This window comes from Symsagittifera roscoffensis, chromosome 4 (genome assembly GCF_963678635.1).
Source record: "Symsagittifera roscoffensis chromosome 4, txSymRosc1.1, whole genome shotgun sequence".
In the NCBI taxonomy this organism is placed as follows: Eukaryota; Metazoa; Xenacoelomorpha; order Acoela; family Convolutidae; genus Symsagittifera; species Symsagittifera roscoffensis.
In genome coordinates, this window is record NC_087065.1 from 49,509,379 (window position 1) to 49,531,766 (window position 22,388).

Consider the following 22,388-nt stretch of genomic DNA (forward strand, 5'->3'; position numbering starts at 1 on the left):
TATAGAATGGGATTGATGCAATCTTTGCACAATTCTTTTAATTCGCTACTTATCTCACTCTTACCTGAAGCAATATCCCTTACCATTTCAACCTCAGGGAGTCTAGCTTTTAAATGTCGGCAGATGTTAGGAATTCAGTCTTTAGGCAATGTACGATTAATAAAATACGAAGGGAGATAGTTTTCAGTGAATTAGCTAAGTCTTGTCCTCTTAGGGGTGAGTCAAAGTTATTAAAGTGGGGCGACCGTGAGTTGTCGATCGCGTCGTGCCAAATAACAAACTCCTCCGTTGGTTCCGCATCGCTGATGTGGGTGAAGTTTGATTTCTTCGCTTTTGGTGTCCTATTATGACAATTAAGGCCGGGTAGGATGTAGAAATTAAAGAAGCCCTGGTTTCACAGCTGTCTCAATGCGGTCTGCCTGAGTAATGATTGCTCAATTAGAGAACATGCATCCACGGCTGCCCTTAACTCATTTAATCTTAAAAGACATTATTTAATAAGTTTATCACAACAGTGGGGCTATCGAAATATCTTAAAATATCCTACCCTAGGTTCAGAGTGAAAAAAGATTTTTATCACAATATTACAGTCCTAGCTCTAGTAATCAAAAACAACTTGACACCCAAAGCTTTCGGGGCGAGTCCTAGGACTCACAATTGCAGTTTCGGCTTTCAAGACGCCTGTGGTTATGGTATGGGTGGGAAGGTAATAGTCAAATCAACGTGAGTGCTATATTATTTGAGACTGGGGGCTATAATAAGAAAATCTATTGGGAAATGATGGAGGGAGTTGAAGTTTCTTTCTTAAAATGAACCCACTTATGTGTTTTCTGTTCGTTTCAGATAGTAACTGGAGGCAAGACAGGCTAACTAAGATCGCGGGAGCCTTGTGTGGTCTCTGCCTATATGATAGATTACACACTATATGAGTGACGAGATCCTTCTTGAACTGAACATTATTGTTTTGAACTGAACTTACTGAATTCTTTTGATTATACTTTCGAACTTTGAACTGCACCTGAGTTTTTCCAACCAAGTTTTGACTCAAACTGATACAATGCCAGTCAAATCATCATTGCCAACTAGTATTACGAGGGTTAGTATCTCATATTTGCTTGCGAACATCTCACTTAAACGGCTTTTTATCCGCTCACCTCTCCCCTAAGTTTTTTCTAGTTTTTGCGTTACTATATACCCAAACATTGCTAATCTTTTTTTTTTTTTACAAAACTGGAGCCGATTTTTGCAATCAACTCTTTTCTCGACTATTTTTGACTCCCACTCCTCACCTAATTTTCAAAGTGGGATGGAAAAAAATCCCTTTTGTTGTCTCTACACCCCCTCCCACTCGAATAGAGAAACATTTTTTTCGATGCAATCAATGGTTTTGAAAAATTTTCTATAGAAGATTTGGGTACTTATTTATTTACATGAGAAATTTAGATGAAACATTGTCGTATGGTTGCCGAAATTGGTATATGGACTAATTAGGTTATTTATAACAAATCTTCATATTTAACTTTGTAGTACTAACAATCCAATACTACTGGAGAGTTGAACTGTACCTCTTGATACTGAACAGTAGTTTCGTATTTTTATTGGCTCTAAATTTTTTGGTATATCTCGTATAGACTAAGTATGCAGGCATCCTTTATATTCCGTGCAGTAAAGTTGACTTCTTATTTTTCGCAGAATTACCAAACTTGAATTTGTTTCTTGTGTCAAATTTCACGTGCTCTTTCCGTCAAGCATGAACAGAAGTCCAAGATCGCGCGATTGTAAAAGTCAATCATTTAGCTTCATTTCCCGCTTGCAAAAAGGAGACCTAAATTAAAACAGAAAATTCTTCAATTTAAACGGACAAAAACTTAGATTCATTAGAAAATCATAACAAACGGAGATAAATAGATAGATAGTTACTACTGGAAGCAGACATAATTTCGAGTAAAGCAAAGAAAAAATTCGACCCAAATTGCTGAAATGCCTATTGCGACTGTAAGTACTGAAAAATTGCATATTTTTTTTTGCTAAAATTTTGGCTCTGACTTTAAAGTGGAGCTAAACTTAATAGTTTTTGAACATAGACGTTCTAATTTGCAGTCAGTGTGTTCATATTAATTGTTATTTTAGCAATATTGTTGTGTTTTAGTCGGGGCCTCAAGTTCAAGTGTTGAGCCCACCTCAAAACATGAGGCGGAACTTGCATGCGATCGCAGCTTCGGCTCCCATCAATGGGACGACATCGCCGGCCGCCGCACATATTTTGAACTACGGAATTCAAAGCAACCAAACTACCAATCCATACTTGCACTTTTCTCCGCCTCCCAACGGAGCCGGAAGCTACCCCGACCTAGAGGTGCTCTACTCGCCAAACAACACTATGCCTCCGAGACGAGAAACAGGAATTATCGAGAAATTGCTGCAGAACTTTGGTTTTGTTCAATGCTGTGACAGGCAAGCTCGGTTGTTTTTCCACTTCAGTCAGTACTCGGGGAATATTGATGACTTGAAGAATGGAGACGAAGTAGAGTTCGAGGCAGGCCTGGATCGCCGAACGGGGAAGCCGATTGCATTGAATATTCAGAAACACGCACGGATTCCATCGGAGATCATCAGCGACAAGCGATACGTGGGAGACGTCACGTATGCACCCAAGCACAATACAATTATTAAACCTGTGAGTGGTGATTTGATTGAATACGGGCAAGAGTTTGCAATCATTCCAATCAGCAGCTGCACAAATTACAAAAAAAAACGCTTTTCAGATTATTACCTACCCCAGCCCAGAAACAAAAAACAAGAAAGGTCTTTCCTAATACCCCCCGTAGTAACAAAAAATTATAGCAATTAAAATAGATACGTTTATTATGATGGCTATGATTTGCTGGGAAAGACCAAAAATTTCTACGAACTCCCACCATCTCTACGCCCCCAGCTAAATACAGCCCCACCATAATACTAAAATCATTATGCGGGGCTCTAAACTTGGTTCTAGGCTAGAAAACTATAAATAGAAAAAGCGGGAACAAAAGGTAAAAATGATTTCCTAATTTATTGCTGTTTTCAGGGATCAAGTCCTCAGACAGAGCTTGGCCGATTGTCTTACGAAAACAAAGGAGTGAGTTTTCCTGTTCGGATCTTTTTTAGTACATTTAATGTTGTACCTGTCAATGAATTAGTTCTGTTTCTAGGAGTGGTATTTCCTTTCGTTCACGCCATTGGACGTGAGTGGGGATCTTACTGCACTGAAACAAGGAGACAAAGTTTCATTCCGTATTGCAACTGATCAAAGGTATTGGATCTTTTCCAACTTTCCTCGTCCATCTTTCCTCCAAGTTTTCTTTTTCATTTTGCAAAAAAAAGCCTAAGAGAGACTCACCCAAGAAAGGTTAGAGAAATACCCGAAATATGGAATAATGAAAATCTCAAGTGACCCGAAAAGTACTCTGGCATGTTATAAGCTTTTCTTAAATCTGTCCAGGCTGACATCTTTTATTGCAGCTTAGAACATCAAAAGGTCGTAAGCATTCTTAGATAGGCGTTGACGTTCGTAAATGCAATTTCAATTTTTATAAACATCCAACGTTGTCATAAATCATTGAAACTTGGCACGGTGAACAAACTAATAATTTGAATCATTCTGAAGATATTTGTTCTTTGGCTCTTTTCCAGTCCCCCCACTTTCAAATTCAATTTTGAAAAGCTTAATTAACATTGTCATAATGCAATGAAATTTGGCATGGTGAACAAATCGTCAACTGTGAACACATTTGTTCTTCATACTTTACAGCGTAACATCACGCATTTAGCCGTAATAACACGTAAAATAAACATAAAATTCGGTATTTTGAAGGGGGAACTGGAAAAGAGCCTGTTCTTCTTACTTTATATCACAAAAATTATGGGGGCGGGCTGAGTCGAAAACGACCGTTTTTAAGGCTACACATGAATACTAGTTGTTTCCTAAATTGCGAGATTAAATGTCTCAGATGGACTTTCGTTTGGAAAGTCAAAATAAGTTTGAGTTTGAGCAGGACCAACAGCATGAAGGCGCGTGATGTTCGTTTGGAGGAGTCGGCTGCCGCACCCAGACATCAAGGAGTTGTCTGTTCTCTGAAAGACAACTTCGGATTCATAGAGAGGGCTGACTGTGTCAAGGAGATCTTCTTTCACTTCAGTGAGTTCATGGGCGAAGTGAGCAACGTCAATGTGGGAGACGACGTCGAGTTCGAGATACATACCAGAAATGTAAGTCAGAAAAGAAAAATTTTTTTTTTGCAAGAGAAGCCCCCCCCCCCCCCAGTTACATAGTCTTTTCCATCTATTTCTCTTCTTTGGTTGAGCTGGATTTTGTTCTTTCATCGGCAATTTAATTGATCTTATTTGTGCTGACGACTGATTGGCTTGATTATTGATCTAATGTTTGATTGTGTGATTATGTCTCACGATATTGCTCTTTTTTCTCCCCTCACATAAGCATCAAATTTAAGAGATAGCGAGAGGTTTTACAAGGTGAATCATGAAGGTCAAATATGTTTGTAATGGCTTGATAATTAGTCCGCATGCCAGTTTTTGTAACAATCGGACATAATGCACAAATTGTTTGTAAAATAACACTGGCGGGACGCATTTGCAGGTTGCAAATAGAATTCGGAAATTTTTGATCATTTCTCATCTATTTAAGCACCAATGAACGAAGTCAAGACAGTTTTGTAATGTTTAAATAAAAAGCAATAAAAAAATCGAAAGTATTCTCCTGTTTCTCTTCTTTTTCTGTACGTTTTTCGGTTTCCGGGGTAGATTTCGGATGTGCTTGGATTGTTATCATTAAAGAGTCGATGAACGTATAGACTCTTAATAGTTCGAGATAATTTTTTTCAGGCTCATATTTATTTTTTCGGGGTTTGACTTTTGATTTTAAGTTCAATTCATTTCATTTGCCGACCAATTAAAAATTTATCTTTTATTCAGTTTTCTCAAATTGTTTTTTAATGTCAATGATGATTTTCTAGAAATTTAAAAAGCTTTAATGCCGGCTTTGTATTGGTGATTTTTTTTGTTTAATAATGGAGTATTGGGTAAACAATTTCGAAATGAAATTGCTTGCACTTTCATTGAAACTTGTAATTGGTTCTTCAGCCCATGAATATCCTTGAGTGACCTTTGTTCAGAAAACCTGAGTGAAAGGGGGTTGAGCCCGGTGTTTTGTAGTTCAATTGTAGTAATGGCCTTAGAATTTTTTGGAACTACAAGCGCGCGATGCCATCTGAGTCGGTAAAAATCCAACACTCGACCTAGTGACCTGATCCTTCGTGGTGTATTTTCCTCAAGTATCCACACGAGGGCAGGTGTTTCGAGTGGATCCTTTTAGTACATTTATTCCTTTTTGATGAGAGTTGAGACGCCTCCAGAAGCTGTTTAGTATTTCTTCTCTTTATCTCGCTTCCATGACATTAGACAGTTTGTATGTATGTAGGTGCTTCAATGAGGGCTGCTGCGAGAGAATTAGACCAAAGGACGCCTCATTAGAAATAGTCAGCGGAGAGTAGTGGTCGTTAACGCTGCTGGCATGAGTTAGTGGACGCGAGTTGAATTTTGCCTCCGTTTCGGCTACAAGAATAGCGAACAGGTCGCTAGACAGTTGTTCGGGACCGAGTTCAAGTTGAGATGCTGTTATTTAAAAAAAAACAGGTCGCTTCCACTCACCATGAAAGTGAAGGGGTGGAAGGAGGATTAGGGCGCCAATCAACGTTGTGTATTGTAGCTGTGCAATTAGCACGATTGTATTGAAGCTGATTTGTTGCGAATTTAGTTGCTGATGGGCGCCGACAATTAAGCTCAAAATTTCAGTTAGTAGTTTTGGTCGAATTTCTGTCATGCAGTTGTCTCTGGTAAGGCTGTCCGAAGCTTTGAGGTGTACTGCACGTGAAAAAGAGAGGTGAATAAACATCTGTAATTCTTTTTAGTAGCCTTTGTAGCAATGAATAATGGCCTCAAGTAGTCGATTTCATTGTTTTTGAGAGGAAAAGGATCATCAGTTGAGTCATCCGAGCGTGTTGATGTCAACGCAGCCGTTGATGTTATGGGAGCGCGTTGGTGTCATGGTTGAAACAGAAAAGGCAATACTGTCGAAGTTTTTTTCTTAAGTCTATTAATTACAAATTTTACTTGCAAATAACTCGTGCTCATTGCTATGGTGCATGCAGAGTCGATGAGCGTTAACAATCAGCATGCGAACGTTAAGCTCTTTTCCTTCAAGTGTTATTGGATGTTTTGTTGCGTCTGGAAAAGGAGAGTTAAGTAATCGTCCTTTTGCTCGAATCAAATCATAGTCCAGTAAAGGTGTGGTGCAAATTCATCTTTGCTGTCAACTTGCTGCTTCTTTGAAATTACTTCTAGGCTTACACAAAAGTACTCTGTTGGGGTTATTGGTAAACAAGGGTTTCCGTTTTCTCCATTTCCTCCATAGTAGTCAAACGTATTGCTTCTGTTTTCAAAATAACAATAAGAAATGAAAGCCTGGGGAGTCACCCGTGGGAGTTTATGTCAGCCGGAAAAGCTTGAGGAATTGATTAGTTGAGTAGTTGAGTGCTCTTGTTTGACAGATGCAGAGTTCCTAATTAACCTCGTGTTTAAGTAGAATTTCTGTCTGAAATTAGTTGACCAGGTTTCTGTGTTCAATTCTACAAAGCGTTAATATCATGGGTCTTTCCCATTATAGCCCCACCAGCCTAGTATCAAAAAAATCATAGCCCCAACAAACCTTGCCCATTATGACCCCCAAACTTTTCTATTACAGCCCCCCAAAGGTTTCTAATTATACTAATAGACAGATCAAATAAATAATTTCAATGTTTACATTTAAGTATGGTTACATTGTGTATGTGATTTCAACCGTTTGATTACACATTTGCATCACTAATATGTTTGTGGAAATGGCCATCATTTCTCATTATTTCTTCGAAAACTTACACTTTTTTGTTTTTGCCTTATTTGCGTTACAAGAATTCCGCTAGGTAAGAATCAATTATATTTCTTTCAGTTTCCCTACATTTTTTTGTTTTTTGCTTTTGCATCTCGCGAAAGACTTTCATTTGTTTGGTTATAAACTCCAGTTATCGGATCCACAGTATGATTTACCGTTTGGTGCGTATATTCAATGCTTTTGTTCAGTACATTACACGCAGACCACATATCTGACAATATAGTTGAACCACTTCGAATATATTTTTTAATACAATCCATGAGTGCCTCTGAATTTCTGTTTGGAACTTGACAAACAAGTACATCCTTCGTCTCCTGGAAGATTCCACCAAACACTTATTGTTGCGGATAAACACGACCATTGTTAGATTTACTTTCGTCTTTTTCGAAGGTCATATTAAGTCCAGCTATTTGTACAGAATTCTCAATAAGTTTCCAAGTGCAAACTTGTCGCATATAGTGGCTGAAGACTACCACTGTGTTTTTTGACATGTCGAATTGAATCGTGCAGTATTTAATAGTTGCGACATCAGTTGCTCAAGCATAAAGTAGAACAGTTTTTTGTCCAAAGTTTCATACTGCCAGCCGACCAGGTGTTTGTTTTAATGCTCACTTCAGACCGACAACTTCTTAACTTACACCTTCATCTGTCTGGTTTGCATTTCGGATCTTCTGAGATGCAAAAATTCATGGAATGACTCGAAGCACAATTCGTTTCCTGAGGAACAACATCATACTCTTGGAAGTCCATTTTTTTCCCATTTATGTTTTGTGATGTACATTTTTGACTAAATTTTTGACAAAATTTTGGACAAAATTTTAGACTAAATTTATAATTTCCATTAAAACAAATTTCAGTTTATATAGTAGTATAAATCAGCACGGATAGTGTGTGTATAATTGGAACGTTCGGGGAGGATATAATGAAAAAGTTTGGGGGGGCTATAATGGGAAAGACCCATTATCACAATGACTCGGTTGGCGCCTTAAGTTTGTAATGGGTGATGTAATCGCGGGTCTCCTTGTAGTGCTCTGTATCCATTAATAGATGGATTGTTTGATCAGTCGTTTTTCATCCGTGGCAAAATTGCCCTAACGTGCATCCATAAATGGCAGCTTGTAATTCCAGTTTTGGGTTATTTACTTGCTTCAATGGGGCTACCTTTGTTCCCGAGTGGCCTGTAGTGCTGAAGTAGCCATGGTGTCTTAAGACGCGTGACAGAAAAGATTCAGTTGAAGTCAGCAGGTTGCAAGTAAGGGCATCAAAAGCTATTAAGTCCCACAGGGGTTTTTGTTTTCATTAATCGACCCATTTGGCGATTAGTGGAGAAAAACAAAATCACTGAGAATAGGTTCGTCCTCGGCAATTCCAGAAACTGGGGGATAATCTAGTTTAATGACGAAAGATGCTAGGATACCCAGTCGCTCAAATTTTCTTGCCATGGTAGACAGTGCTTAAGCATCAGTAGAGTGTTCACCTCGAGCTAACGAGTGGATGACATTACCCCAGTCTGTCTAATAAGCGGTCATTGGGCTTGGTTATAGAGAAAGCAGCAGCTATTTTTGCCTGGAGTTTGAGTTAAATCGGTTGTGATGGTTGTCAGTTTGTTGTTTTGTTGCTTGGTTATTTCGTCGTGCTTGGTGGTAAGTCCAGTTTTGCGCATGCCCATGAGTAATTGTTAAGATACTGCGTAAACCTTCGATTGTTGCGTATTCGAGTTTGTGCAGCACGCAGTGTTTTGCTTACTTCATAACTAAACTCACTGGGAGCTTTGATGAGCAAGTCGAGTCAAGTTACTGAAGTTGAGGTCAGATGCTAAGCCGTTGATTTCGAAGGGCAACGTTTTTGAAGAAGGCTTGCGGTTTGCTTATCAATTTCCTGGAGTTTGAGTTAAATCGGTTGTGATGGTTGTCAGTTTGTTGTTTTGTTGCTTGGTTATTTCGTCGTGCTTGGTGGTAAGTCCAGTTTTGCGCATGCCCATGAGTAATTGTTAAGATACTGCGTAAACCTTCGATTGTTGCGTATTCGAGTTTGTGCAGCACGCAGTGTTTTGCTTACTTCATAACTAAACTCACTGGGAGCTTTGATGAGCAAGTCGAGTCAAGTTACTGAAGTTGAGGTCAGATGCTAAGCCGTTGATTTCGAAGGGCAACGTTTTTGAAGAAGGCTTGCGGTTTGCTTATCAATTTGACAAATCATTCTCGATTGAAAGCTGTCACCACATATTTTGAGTTACCGTGTCCACGCAATAGCTGGAGGGTTGCCTGTTCATACTGAGAAGGTTCCGTAGCTCTCTATCATTGAATTCTCCTTATCAGAAAAAAAAATGATTGTTCCTAGGTAACTTCATCAACAGGGCTTAGACGTGGGTTGTTGCTTGGACAGTCTGAAAGAGTTCGAACCATTTGTTGCACTTCAGCGGGTTGCCGTCAAAATTTTGCAGTTTTTTTCTCCGGTTGCTTGAAATTTTTGAGACTGCATTTGCTGCTAGTAGTCGATTGATTGGTAGCGTAGTTGCAGCTTTGTCCTTGATGACATCCAAATATCTTGTCGCATTGTTGATCTTGTCGGCTTCTATGGTGGTCATGCTAGTTGTTAGCATCGTAATGTTCAATTGTCGCATTGTTGATCTTGTCGGCTTCTATGGTGGTCATGCTAGTTGTTAGCATCGTAATGTTCAATTGTAGAAACAGAGGACTTTTCGCGAATGTAGAGCTCTAGTTATAAACGCTACTAACATTAGATGCTGGTAGATGCGAGAAGTTGTATAGCAGATGCGCGCTTAAGTTGATTTTACCCAAGTTTGCAGTAGGCGGGACCGGTCTGAAATCAATTTCAGTAGTGGCGATAACACCGTAGATTGCCTGATTTGTAGTTCAGTCAGTTCCAAGTGGTGTAGCGTTGATAAGCATCTGAGTCAAACGTATTCAAGCCATAGGTAGACGTGTATGTAGAGAAGTCGGCAGCGGTAATACTTGTCCTGACTTCGAGAAAATTCCTTGCTACTGAAGGGGGGTCTGATTTGCCGCAGACTTTGTTTATTTCAGAGTTTGTTCGCCAGCATTTAAGAATTAGTGTTGAATTAAAGGTTTAATTGTCTCTTTGTTGGTTACCGTTCAATGCAGACGTATAATTAATATTGTGAACAATTGGTTACGGCATAAACAAATTCAATTTGAAATGATTGAACTTTCCTTTGAACTCGTGATTTTAACATGTCGTGAGTAGTTGAGATTCGATGAACGTAGTGTGGTTATTTTTCCAGGAAAAGGCCAAAAATTTGTTCATGTTCAACTTTTTCGCGGTTTAACTTTAGGTCACGAAACTTTTTCGATTACTTGAGTTTATTGACTCTTTTCCAACTGTCTGCTGGCTCTGCCTATGTTCAGTATGCGCGACGCCTTTCGAATCGTTACAGGTTTCTTGTCCTGGTATCAACTCTATCGGAGCCAGTGTGTAGGTTGTTAGCTTAGGTGTATAAACTTCGTTGAGCAAAAATTGTCTGTATTGGAACGCCACGCTAATCGTTTAAGTGTTACCTGTCGTGTTATTTAGGGCAAAGAAGTGGCCACCTCTGTGTATGCTCTGCCTGCGGGCACTGTGCAATTTGAGGATGTGCGTCCGGAGATGAGGAGAGGAACAATAGTGAAGCCGATCCCGCGAGCGCCGGGTAAGAAGCCCAACCCAGACGATCCACTTCCCGCAAGACTCAAGTACAAGGACGAGATCGAAGGGTAGGTCAAGTCAATAGCAATGTTTATAATGATTTTTCCGCTGGTGATTTTCTCGCTAATTTGATATCTAAACAAGGCTCTAAATCAAGAGAAGGCTTAGAAAGCCAAATTTGAGTTGAGTTCCTGTTTGACAAAAACAGGTATTATGAAAATGCATGGGATTAGGCTTTTTCTGTTATTATTTTTTGACGCTTCTCACAAACTACTCTACTGATTTGCGAAAAAGTGGTACCAACGGAAAGGGCGGCCACTCCCCTGTGTGCCTGCATAAACGAAAAGGGCGGCCAATCTCCACTAGTCTCTTTTTACATTACCCCACTTTCTACAGCCTTCGAAAAAATGTGGCGCTGTAATTCTTGACCCATATTTATGATTTTTTCAAAAAAATTTTCTCTAATTACCGTCCTAAATCTGAGATAAAAAAAGAAAAAGCTATCAATTTTTGCTTTTCCTTTTGTTTTACAAGATTATAATTTGCAGAGAATGTGAGATTGTATTTGGCGAGAGAGATCAGAACGGAGAGTACACTCTGCTGATTGGTGACCACGTGACGTTCAATCTAGCCATTGACAAACGAGACAGTTTGAAAAGGGCGACTAATGTGACGTTACTGGAGGAGAGTCTTCGCTCCAGTGGTGAGAAGAGGGAGAGAGGCACCATCGCTACTCTTAAGGACGGATTCGGATTCGTCAACTGCTATGACAAGGGAACTCGTCTTTTCTTCCACTTCAGCGAAGTACTCGACCAGGTACGATGTGGTTGTTAGTTGTAGTTCACCTTAAATAAATAACACGCGTATTTACGCTAGCGAGAAGCTAGTGTTTTAGTACGAACCTTCTTTTTTCTATTGACTAAAAATGTTCACTTTTGTGCTTTTTTGCCTTTTGATCATAACTTTTTTCCAACTGTCAGTTGGCTATGTTTGAGATAGTTCAATTCTTTCGTTGAAAGGAAGGGAAACTCAACTTTTGAACAGCAAAAATGTAACGGTCACGAAAAACGTGATCGAATTCTAGTTTCGAAAGTGGATTTTAAGATGCAGATTTCCCAGTGGAATTGAAAAATTAACCTTTTATGCAGTTTTCTCAAGTTGAGTTAATTTTATCGAAAAGATCCGTTAATAAATTGTTCGTGAAATTCAAAGAGCTATAAGGACATTTTTTAAACTCAAAATTCGAGAAAGTTGAATTTATAAAAAAAATAACAAATCAGGTTTTTCAGTTTCCTTGCGTTGCTTACTCTTTTCCAATTCAGTTGGCTATGTTTTGTGTACGTTTTTTTCAGAAAAAGTTTTAAAATGATCTAATAACAAAAGAAGTGGGCTCTTTTTCCTTCCCCCACCTCACATAAGCGTCAATTTTATGGTGTAGCGACGGGTTTTACAAGGTTAATCATGAAGACCATGGCCTAAATAGTTCGCATACCAATTTTCATAACATTCGGATAACGTGAACAAAATTTTACTTGTAAAATTTTGCACGTGGGGGGGGGGGGGGGAAGGAAAAAGAGCCAAGAAGTTTTTTCATATTATAAATGCACATATGAATGTCTTTAGGTATATAAGCACTTTTGAGCTTTTGTTAGAAGTAGGCAAAATGCGCTCTCCATTTATGAAAGCTGAAATTGCGCGAAAAAAAACGTGATCGGTTTGGTGTTTCGAAAGTCAAAATTAATTTACAGATTTCCTAATGGAAAGAAAATTTTTCCTAATGATTCAGTTTCCTCACTTTAGAGGTAATTTAATCAAAAACTGCCAACTGTGACTTCAAAGAGCTTTATTTATGGCCAAATGTTTTTTGTTTGAAAATCGAAGGTTTTCTAGAAAATTCGGTTGATTTAATTTTATCAAAAAGATCCGTTAATAAATTGTTCGTGGAAATCAAAGAGCTATAAGGGCATATTTTTTTAACATAAATTTTGAGAAAGTTGAATTTATTGAAAAAAAATTCAGTAATTTTTCCGTTTCCTTGCGTTGCTTACTCTTTTTCCGCTCAGCTGGCGATGTTTCGTTAACGTTTTTTTTCAGGAAAAGTTTCAAAATGCTCTAATAACAAAAGACGTGCTTTCATACATATAAATGCACATATGAATGTCTTTAGGTATATATGCATTTTTGAGCATTTGGTGAAAGCTAAAATTGCGCGAAAAAAATGTGATCGATTTGGTGTTTCGAAAGTGAAAAATAATATAAAGATTCCTAGTGGAATGAAAATTTTTCCTCATGATTCAGTTTCCTCACCTTGGGAGTAATTGAAGCAAAAAATGACAACTGTGACTTCAAAGGGCTTAATGGCCATATATTTTATAAAAAAGGTGAAAGATTTCTAGTTTTTTAAGGACTTACATTTCTCGAATTTCACAGCAGAAAAAAAATTACATTGATCCAGTTTTCTCTATTTTAACGAAAACGCAAAGCATAAAAATATGACAAAGAGCTACAATGTGATATGTTTTTTTAAAATTGAAAGTTCAAAAATTTCAAATCAATTTTGTTTCCAGTTTGTTCTTTTACACTTTTCCAACTGTCTGTTGGCTATTTTCAAAGGTTCTCAATCTTTCAACGCACTATTTCCTAACCTGCGTCTTTCAACCCCAGATTAAGATAACCCCTTGCAATTTATCCCCTTCTTATAATTGTTCGACTCAAATTGGAACTGGCTTGAAAGTGATACGGAATCATATCGTCGGTAAACATCAATGCTTTAATTGAGAGAAATTTTGCGAAACAATGAGGTAACATACACGCTGCTCAATGTTGTTTAGATTTGACCATAATTGATCTTGAAAGTATTCTTGCATGATTTTGAAAGTATTCTTGCTAATAATACATTAATTCCCGGAGTTCGAATGAAATATGGAATGGATACTGGTTGTGATCAAAATAGCAATCATAAAAGATTCTGGAAATTTAAAGAGCTTTAAGGTGATCTTTTTTGACACTTTTCAAACGCTATGGTGGCTATCTATTAAGAATAATCATATGGTTTTTGTGAGTTCACTGACGCTTGTACAGTTTTGGTTGGTTGTGTTGATTTTAAATTAGTCAGCCCTACAAATTACGCAGAGCTCGTATATATTCCTTGCATTTTTCTCTTAAATGGTAAATATCTATTGATTCCCTGAATTAAAACTATTATTCCAGAAAGGGTACATCAAACTGAATTGTGAAGTGGAATTCTCAATCATCACGACTGACTCACCAGACAAGCAAAACGCAGTGCGCATCAAGATCCTGGGTCCAGGTAACCAAAAGAAGACGAACAGGTCAGGCAGTGCTTCTGGTTTAGCCTCATTGTCAATGGGTGGAAAGGGTTCTTCTGCGTCCAACTCTCCTCTCCTGATACATACCAACTCATCACAGCTCTCTGCCAGTCCACTCACTGCCCAGAGTCCAATTACGGTCGCCACGTTAGGTGTGATAGAGCTAATGTAGTTAATTGATGTTAATCGACTAGGATTCACTTGTATTTCATCAACAAGATGTAAGCCTTAAGAAGGCAGCGGCGAGTCACTAAGAATACGATCATTGATGATAAGCATTAAGATTAAAACTGTGAAAGAACCTGTTAATTGGTGGTAGTCCGTATCATGACCCCCGCAACCTCTACATCCGTTCTTAAAGAATAGTTCAAAGGTTGTACATATACATATTCAAACTAGTAATTCAAGGAAGTTGTTTGTTAAAAATAAGTTTTAAAATAAGAAACTAATTTTGACCAAACAGTAACGAAGTGAAAAAAATTGTTTATATTGTTAGCTGACGGAGAGACTGTGACTAAGACACGTGGCTTTGTCTCGTGCATCCTTCGCAACCATGGCTACTTAGAGAGCGAGGACCACAAGAACGAGTTCTATTTCCAGACGAGTGCAGTTATGCTTCCTGTCGATGGATCCAGCATGAGTCTGGAGGTAGGAGACGAAGTGCAGTTCCTCCTCAGGACCACAGGTGAAAAGTCCATTGCCGACAACATCTCACTCTTGGAAAGGAAGACCATACAGTCAATGGTATGTACTGTCGACTTTTTAAAAGTCGATGAATATAGTGAAGACCGTTATTTAGTTCAAAAAAGCTTTTTCACGCTATGTTTCGGTTTTGACTTTTGATTTCAAAGTTAATTCAAAGTCATTTGCTAAATGGAAGGCGCAGTGCACTGTCTAACCGAGGAGGGTGAAAGATTTTCGAGGGCGGGCTCTCAAACCATTTTCGATAACTTCATCGACCTTTTTTTGGGTCGACCAGATTGATTTCCATAACGTCCCTATTTTGACTAAATTTGCTGCGCTGTAAGCTAAAAATGCCGTTTTTATAGCCTGCGCTGCAAGCCGAAAGTGCCCGTCCCTCAAAATAAATTTAGATTGGCGCCAAAGATGGGTTGGTCGTTGAAAATTGTCAAAAAATAGTAGCCAAGGCCTGTGTTTCTTTTTAAATTCAGTTCATTTTTTTTGTTTAAAGGAATGCAAACGGCTCTATCGAGCAGCAAAAAGGTCACGAAAATTGATCGAATTTTAATTTTGAAAATGGAAATTAATTATTACGCTTGCAATTAGCAAGCGTTATCAAACTGTAATATAGACTTTCTTCGGGTAAACAACTTGTTTAACAGAATCACATAATCAATTGGTATCTTGGTTCATGATGAATTCACATTTCTAAGCGTCTCCGGCACACTTAGTCTGGAGGTAACGAATAGGCCTGTGACACCAAAGGTCATGGGTTTGAAACTGACCGGACCTGTTTTTTTTTTTCAAACGGTAAATAGTCCGTTTTCAAAAAAATTGCTGGCTTATTATTGTCTGCTGATGTTTTGTCGGCTTAGTTGCCCTATTGTTGATTTTTCTAAACTTTTTCTTAAATTATAGTTGCTTTTAGTGTTCTGATTAAACTCTGCTGTTTGTAATCTTACTGAAATTGACTTCCGTTCAAAAATTTTATTCTGTCCAAATGATTTCGGCATATTGTGTATCAGTGTAGTGACCTAATTTCGATTCGTTTCAGCAGAAACATGGTTTTAATGCTCACCTTTGGATCGCGCAAAATGCTAATTTTCTTAGAAGAAATATAGCCCAAGTTTTTCATGATAACAATTTTTTCCGGCTTTGGTTTTTCCTTTTTTGGATTGATAGGTTTCGGCCTATATAATATAGGCTTATTGGCCTCATGTTGCGTCTTTCGACAAGTGAAAAGGTTTTTTTTGTGTGTGGCTGTCTGTGTTTTGAGGTTGAGGGGGACTTGACGTCTTTTTAGTCCGATGCTTATTATACTTTCTTTTGTCTTGTCATATTTTTGTTTCAAAATTAGCCTTATTCATTTTAATAGATCTAGTTTTTTCGACCTTATCGATATTTATTTCATTTTTTTTTCTTTTGTATTGCAAGTGGCGCGGAGCTCAGCTTCGCCTCTGTGTCACAGCGAATTAAAAGTTTTACTTATTGATCCAATCTTCTCATTTTTTTTTTATTTTTAACAAAAAAAGTGTCCATCTTAAATTGTTCTACAAATTCAAACAGCTTGAAGGCTATCTATTTTTTTCTTTTAAATTCAAAAGTTAAGGTTTTTGAAAACAACAAGTCAAGTTTTTTTTTCGGTTTCCTTGCGTTCATTACTTTTTTCCAATATCATTTGGCTATGTTTAAGTTAGTTCAATTCATTTTGAACATTTAATTATTGAAAGGAAAAGAAATTCAAGTATTGAACAGCAGAAGGGCAAAGTTCACAAAAATTGTTATCGACTTCTAATTTCGAAAATGAAATATAATTTTCAGTTTTCCCAGCGTAACAAAAAAATCTACATATTGATCAAGTTTTCTCAAATAGGGTTACTTTTATCGAAAAATTGTATAGCGCTAATAAAAATTTCTACCTGCCAATTTAAGCCATGCATACTCTCCAGAAAGCAAAATAATTGATATAGCTATCATGAAGACAGATATATACTTTCAATTATACTGAATGTAATCGTTGTTGTACAGTACATATTAGAGAGGAATTCATTACAGTATGTATTAGGACAATGGACACACAAAATCTTCTTTTCAGACGCTTGACTCTGAAGCGTTGACTGGAGAAGTTGTGCGAGCCATCCGTTCATCTGCCGAAGACGTACAAGGTCTTATCAAGGAGAAGATTCAAGACCTGTTCACGGGCAGACAGTACAGATTCAGTGGATCCTCTTTCTGCCAGAAACCAATTCCAGTTCTGCAGGCCGGAGACTTGGTTGAGTTTCGAGTGGGAACTGTGACCAAAACGGGCGAGAAAAGAGCAGTTGAGGTCAAACCCAATAGAAGTAGGCTAAGGTCAAAGGTCACAGCTGTCAAGGGAGAGGTAAGATAACTGATTAAGCATTGTCGTTTAGGCTGTTCTTATTTTGTTTCTTCACATTAAATAACTAAAAAGTAGATTTGGGTTGAAATTGATAGTGTCTTGTAGGACAACGGCGTAGACTCAGGCGTTAGTAGTCAAATTTGTATCCGTTCATTTCTCACGTTTTCTTTTCTATCTACACTTTTATCTTACGAATGCTTAAACTCGTGCACGGTTCGTGCTTTACTCTGTGTAGTTTAATGCTGATAGCTCGTTGACGACTAAGTACGGGTTAAAAATGAATGGGTCATTTTTAAAGAGTAATGTACGTAGTGAAGACTCTTGTATAGGTCTTGCTGATTTTTTTTTGTTTTATTTATAGGAAAAAGTCTTAAAATATTGATGCACTTAGGTATAATGCACTTTTTGAGTTCAATTGAAATTCATCTGCTGAAAGTGACGTAAATAGCACTCTCCAAATACGAACGTGGAAATGGTGCGAAAAAACGGAATGGTGTTTCAAAAATGGAATTTGATTTTTAGATTTCCAGATGAGTAGCAGTTTTCATTAGTTGGGTTTATGTTATCAAAAAAGCGCCAATCATAATTTGTTCTAAAAATTCAAAGAGCTTAAAGAGCATCTATTTTTTTCTTCGAAATTCGAAAGTTTCGAGTTTTTTTCAAGAGTCTGTTTTCTTTATTTTATGTTTACTTGCGTTCATTACTCTTTTCTAATCTTCATTTGGCTTTGTTTTTTGTTGTGAAGCCATCTTCACGAGAAGCCAACGCATCAGTAATTTTAGGATATCTTGAAACATTGAAAACCATCAGCTCGATTTTAGTTTCAAGCTAAATTTGTCATTGTACAGTTTCTATCAAAAATCAGATGAAAATTCGCCAAACTGAAGTTATTTACTTAAGCTGATAACATGGAACCAAAGTTTCAGTAAATTTTTCAAACTTTGCATTGATACTAGTGGCTTGCATCAAAAAATATATAAAGTCTTATATATAATGTTTTTTCAGCGGAATAAAAACTTTACCTACTGATCCAGTTTTCTCAAATTGGGTTCATATTATCAAAAAAGAGCCAATCATAAATTGCTCTGGAAATTCAAAGGGCATCTATTTTTTTCTTTGAAATTCGAAAGTTGAGATTATTTCAAGAAAGTCAGTGTTTTTTTTTGTTTACTTGCGCTCATTACTCTTTTTCAATCTTCGATTAGCAATGTCATATACTTCTTTCGATGTTTGCTGAAATATGATTAAGAGTAATAAACGTCGTGAATACCTAAAATCGTCTTGGTAATTTTTTGTTTTTAGGAAAAGTCTTGAAATGCTTAATTATTAAAGCTGAAATGGCGAAAAAAAGTGATCGATTTCTGGTTTCGAAAGTGCAATTTAATTGTCAGATTTTGCAGCGGAATAAAAAGTTTGCAATGAAACATGTCACTATGATGAAATGAAAAAATTTGATTCCTTATTCTTACCTGTAAATTGTGGTATGAACTAGCAGCGGATTTAGGGGTCGGATGCCCCCCTCAGGGATTTGACCCCCTGCCGACCCTAAGGGTTTCCTGTTTGTAATATTTTGAGATATCCATTTTTCTAAAGGCGCTTTTGGCGCCAATTTGTTCTAATTTTGAGGGGGGGGGGGCGCACCAAAAAAAAACGCGCGTTTTTTAATCAACAATTTCCAAAAAGTGCCTAAACGCCTTTTTTGGCCTGTTTTTTGGTTTTTTTTGAAAAATTTTCGAAATAAGGCCTTCATAAGGATTTGGGAGAGCTCAGAAAATCAATTAGCTGGGCCTTAAAAAAGGGCGAAAAAAATTCGAATTTTTTTGAAATCCCTCCCTCCCTCGAGAAAATCCTAGATCCGCGCCTGGTATGAACATTGCAATTTAATGAATTTGAGGGGAACGGGAAACGAGACAAATATTGCGTGTTGTTGATTGCGGTCATTTGTTTCAGTTTGGTTTCATTGCGCATACGGCGGAGGGTGCAAATGACAACAAGCAGTTGTTCTTCCACCAGTCGGAGGTGGCTGACTACGTGCGTCTGAAGCCAGGCGATGAAGTGGAGTACGAAGTGGTGAAGAACCTGAAAACCAACAAGAGCTCCGCCACCAACGTCAAACGTATCAGGTATCATAAACGGCACTAAGTAGTCACAGACAGAAGTAATTAGAAGGAAAATTTGACAATTGCGTATATTCAGGTGACTTTGAGGTATACATTCAGTCTAAAAAACTAGCTTTTGTTGGCTATTTTTTTCAAATCGATTATTTGCGCTTTCGAATTAATTTCTGTGTAACATTTTGCAACTCTCTGTCGCTTTTGATGTTTGTATAGCGCGAATTTTTCAGTTCTGGGGTGAAAAAATGATGATTAATGGAATGTACACCATGAAATCGGTTATGCTGATGATATTAGCTGTTGTTGTTGTTGTAATTTGTGGAGTCTAGATCCTTAAAATTCAATCATTTTGTAGATGTTTATCGTATCATATAATTTGTTCCCGATGAGTAAAATGTGTTTTAGCACTGCTGCCAATGCAACTGTTGAGAAGTCTACCGACCGTCTTAGCCATCGAGTGAGAACCATCTCACTTAGTCGTAACGAGTCAAAAGTATCAATCATTCGGGAACCATACGTATCAGATGGAACCAGAGGCTTCCAGTTCCAGCGATCAATTCCCGCGCCTAGCGAGACAGTCAAGAAAGATGGCTCGAAAACTGAAGACGACGACGATGATCTGTTCGATTCCAACGAAGATGATCTCTGTGCGGAAGACGGAAGCGGAGACAACTATCACCAGGAAGAAAACGAAAAAGTGGGATCAACAATTCGTATCACGTCGGCAGGGCCTGCCGGCGAAGCAAGTGCCGTCGGAACGAATGCTACTGAGCCTACGAAGAAAGCGGTTGACTCTTGTGGTGACGCTTGAAAACATTGAATCATCGATCAGTTATCGCTTGCCCCTTACTTTCCTTTTTAGCCATTGGCTATTACTTTATTGACCTCTCGCATTCCAAATGTATTTTTTCGACTTGTTTCATAAGCTCAAAGCAATCTTTTGAAAGGTGCCATTTTAGAAAAAAAACTATTTATTGCCGCTAGATACATTTAGTTTTTTTTGCACGCTGGGTTGGATGCCCAAAAAGCTTCCCAAAATGTCAATCAGTGTTATCTTCAGTACTGGATTTAAAATTGTCCTGTTTTGTTGTTGTTTGTTCAGTTAATTTTGCTCTTTATTACTCGTGGCGGGAGTGAACGGAACGAAGTTGTTAAAGCAATTGGAAAATCAAAGTCGGAACTGGAACATTAAGTGTAATGCACAGAAATCGATCTCTAGTTAAATGGAAAACAAGTTAAAATAGTCGACTGATGTAGCTTAGCTCGAAGTCGCTACCTATTAGTTACATTAGAAATAAAAAATATTTGGACGTCTTATTATTTCCCAGAAAGTGCTCTTAAATTATCACAACTTTGTCGCAAACCTTACCATCAATTGACTTTTATTACTACGCTCAACTCAACTTTTACACAAAGCCGTACCTTTCCAATACTCCTTACCTACTTTTTTGACTCTTGCTAACCCTGTCGATTTTTATCAAGCGACTAAAACACAAAAAACCCCATTTCCTAGTATTATTGCTTAATATGGCTTTTATTATACTAGAAAACCAACTATAATTATGAAAGGAAAACCAAACTTCATTGTATTTGAAAACAAACTTACCAACTAAAAACTATTCATTAGTTCCAAACTTCATTTTTTCACCATGCTCTGTGATTAGGACAACAAAAAAAGTTTACTGCAAAAAACAACCAAAAATCAAAAAGCTTTCCATATTCATGTACATCTCTAAGTTATAATCGGCCTTAATCTTATTAAATCTGTTTCTTGTTACTCAACATTCGGGCTTATTCCTACCCTCTCTTATATCCAGCTTCTGACGTGGGGCAATATTTACACACCATTATACACTGCTGTCGTCTGTATCGGCTTCGCTGCTGTAAACCAACCGAAGAGTACTGTTTACAAAGAATCAGCTTACGTTGCTTCCCACTTGATTTGTTTTAATTTTAATTGGACCACTTGTCGTGGAAGCCTTCTTGCCTAAACACGAGGCTGCAACCATTCTCATACAACTGAACTAGAGGAGGGGTTCAAAAGGGATGAGGAGGAAGAGGATCATTATGATGGGCAAACTGAGTCAATCAGCCTTGGCCTTGCGACTCAGCTAAGCAAACTGAATAAAACTTTTAATTTGCAGCGAAGGTGCTATTGTGGAGTGTCTAAATTTGTTGTCATTTGTCTCTTAGAAGACTTTAAGTTGTCTTTAATTTGAGCCTTTAGTTGAGGTTGCAAGTGAAATGATATATTTAATCAAATTGAAATAAATTATTTTGCAATCTTACTTCAAATGTTTTGGTCGTCAAGTACATATACGCAAGAAGTAAAAAATGTAAGGCATGATGAAAACTCGAAGAAAATCATAAATTGGAGTCTCTGCTGAAAAATGAAGCCTATCAAATCTTGCATGCGCGGATCAATTTTTGTGAAGCAGAAAACAGTATTTTGAAGCAAAAGCTGCGTGAAAGCCAGAAATACAGATGAATAATGTTCTGAAGTGTTAATTTATGCTTTTTACAAAAATTAAAGGTTTCTAGTTTCGAAAAGTTACTTCCGACTTTTTACTAGTACTTCTTTCGATCTTTTTTTTCCGCTCCCAAGTTCAGCTTTTTAAGATCAGCTTTTTTCTTTTCTCAGCTTCCTCTGTTGATTGAAGGATGTGGAAGACTGCCTCGCCGTAACGTGTTTGCCAAAAATCTGCAGAAAAAGGCTATCATTGTTTTTCTGCTGCGAGCTATACCGAGAGCAAAGACATAAAGAAGAATGGCCTAATCTAAACAACTTCGAAGATGGTGAAACGCTAAGAACTATGTTTCGACTGGTAAATTCTTCTCCCTCTACTTAAAAGCGCAACTGACCTCTTAGAAATTTTTAAATTGAACTGATCAAGTTCTATAAAAAATATCCTCCCGCAAATAAGGATTTTTTAGAGTTTATACATGTATGTATATTATGTATAAAAAGCTCTGCATAAAACTTGATACTTCGCCTGAGTTTGTCCTGAAAATTTTTGGGAAAACCATAAATTAGAGTCTGTGACGAAGATCCTGCCAAATTCGCGAATGCGACTGTAGAATTCTGCCAATAAGAAAATTTTTTCAGTGTTTTGAAACAACACCTGCGTCATAGTCAAAAATACAGACAGATAAACTGCAGAATTGTTGATCATGCATTTATTAGGCAAACTTTGAAGTTTTCTGTACTTATGACTTTTTTACTAGTACTTTTT

General features: G+C 37.6%; 2 protein-coding genes across 2 annotated transcripts in view; one reads left to right on the forward strand and one right to left on the reverse strand.

The window, feature by feature from the left end:
- Positions 1–508, reverse strand: part of LOC134845307 (uncharacterized) — a 354,200-nt gene extending 353,692 nt beyond the window's left edge. The window contains exon 1 of the mRNA XM_063862279.1: positions 492–508. The gene's annotated coding sequence lies outside the window, so the exon portion shown is untranslated. The remainder of the gene's footprint in view (positions 1–491) is intronic.
- Positions 509–847: 339 nt separating this feature from the next.
- Positions 848–21,443, forward strand: LOC134843786 (cold shock domain-containing protein E1-like). The gene is made up of 12 exons (XM_063860066.1): positions 848–1,096; positions 2,150–2,677; positions 3,068–3,118; positions 3,192–3,292; positions 4,035–4,248; positions 10,541–10,719; positions 11,200–11,467; positions 13,862–14,132; positions 14,477–14,724; positions 16,757–17,041; positions 18,992–19,164; positions 19,561–21,443. The coding sequence occupies exons 1-12, from the start codon at positions 1,058–1,060 to the stop codon at positions 19,964–19,966; spliced, it is 2,763 nt and encodes a 920-aa protein (XP_063716136.1). The 5' UTR covers positions 848–1,057; the 3' UTR covers positions 19,967–21,443.
- The last annotated feature ends 945 nt before the right edge of the window (positions 21,444–22,388 follow it).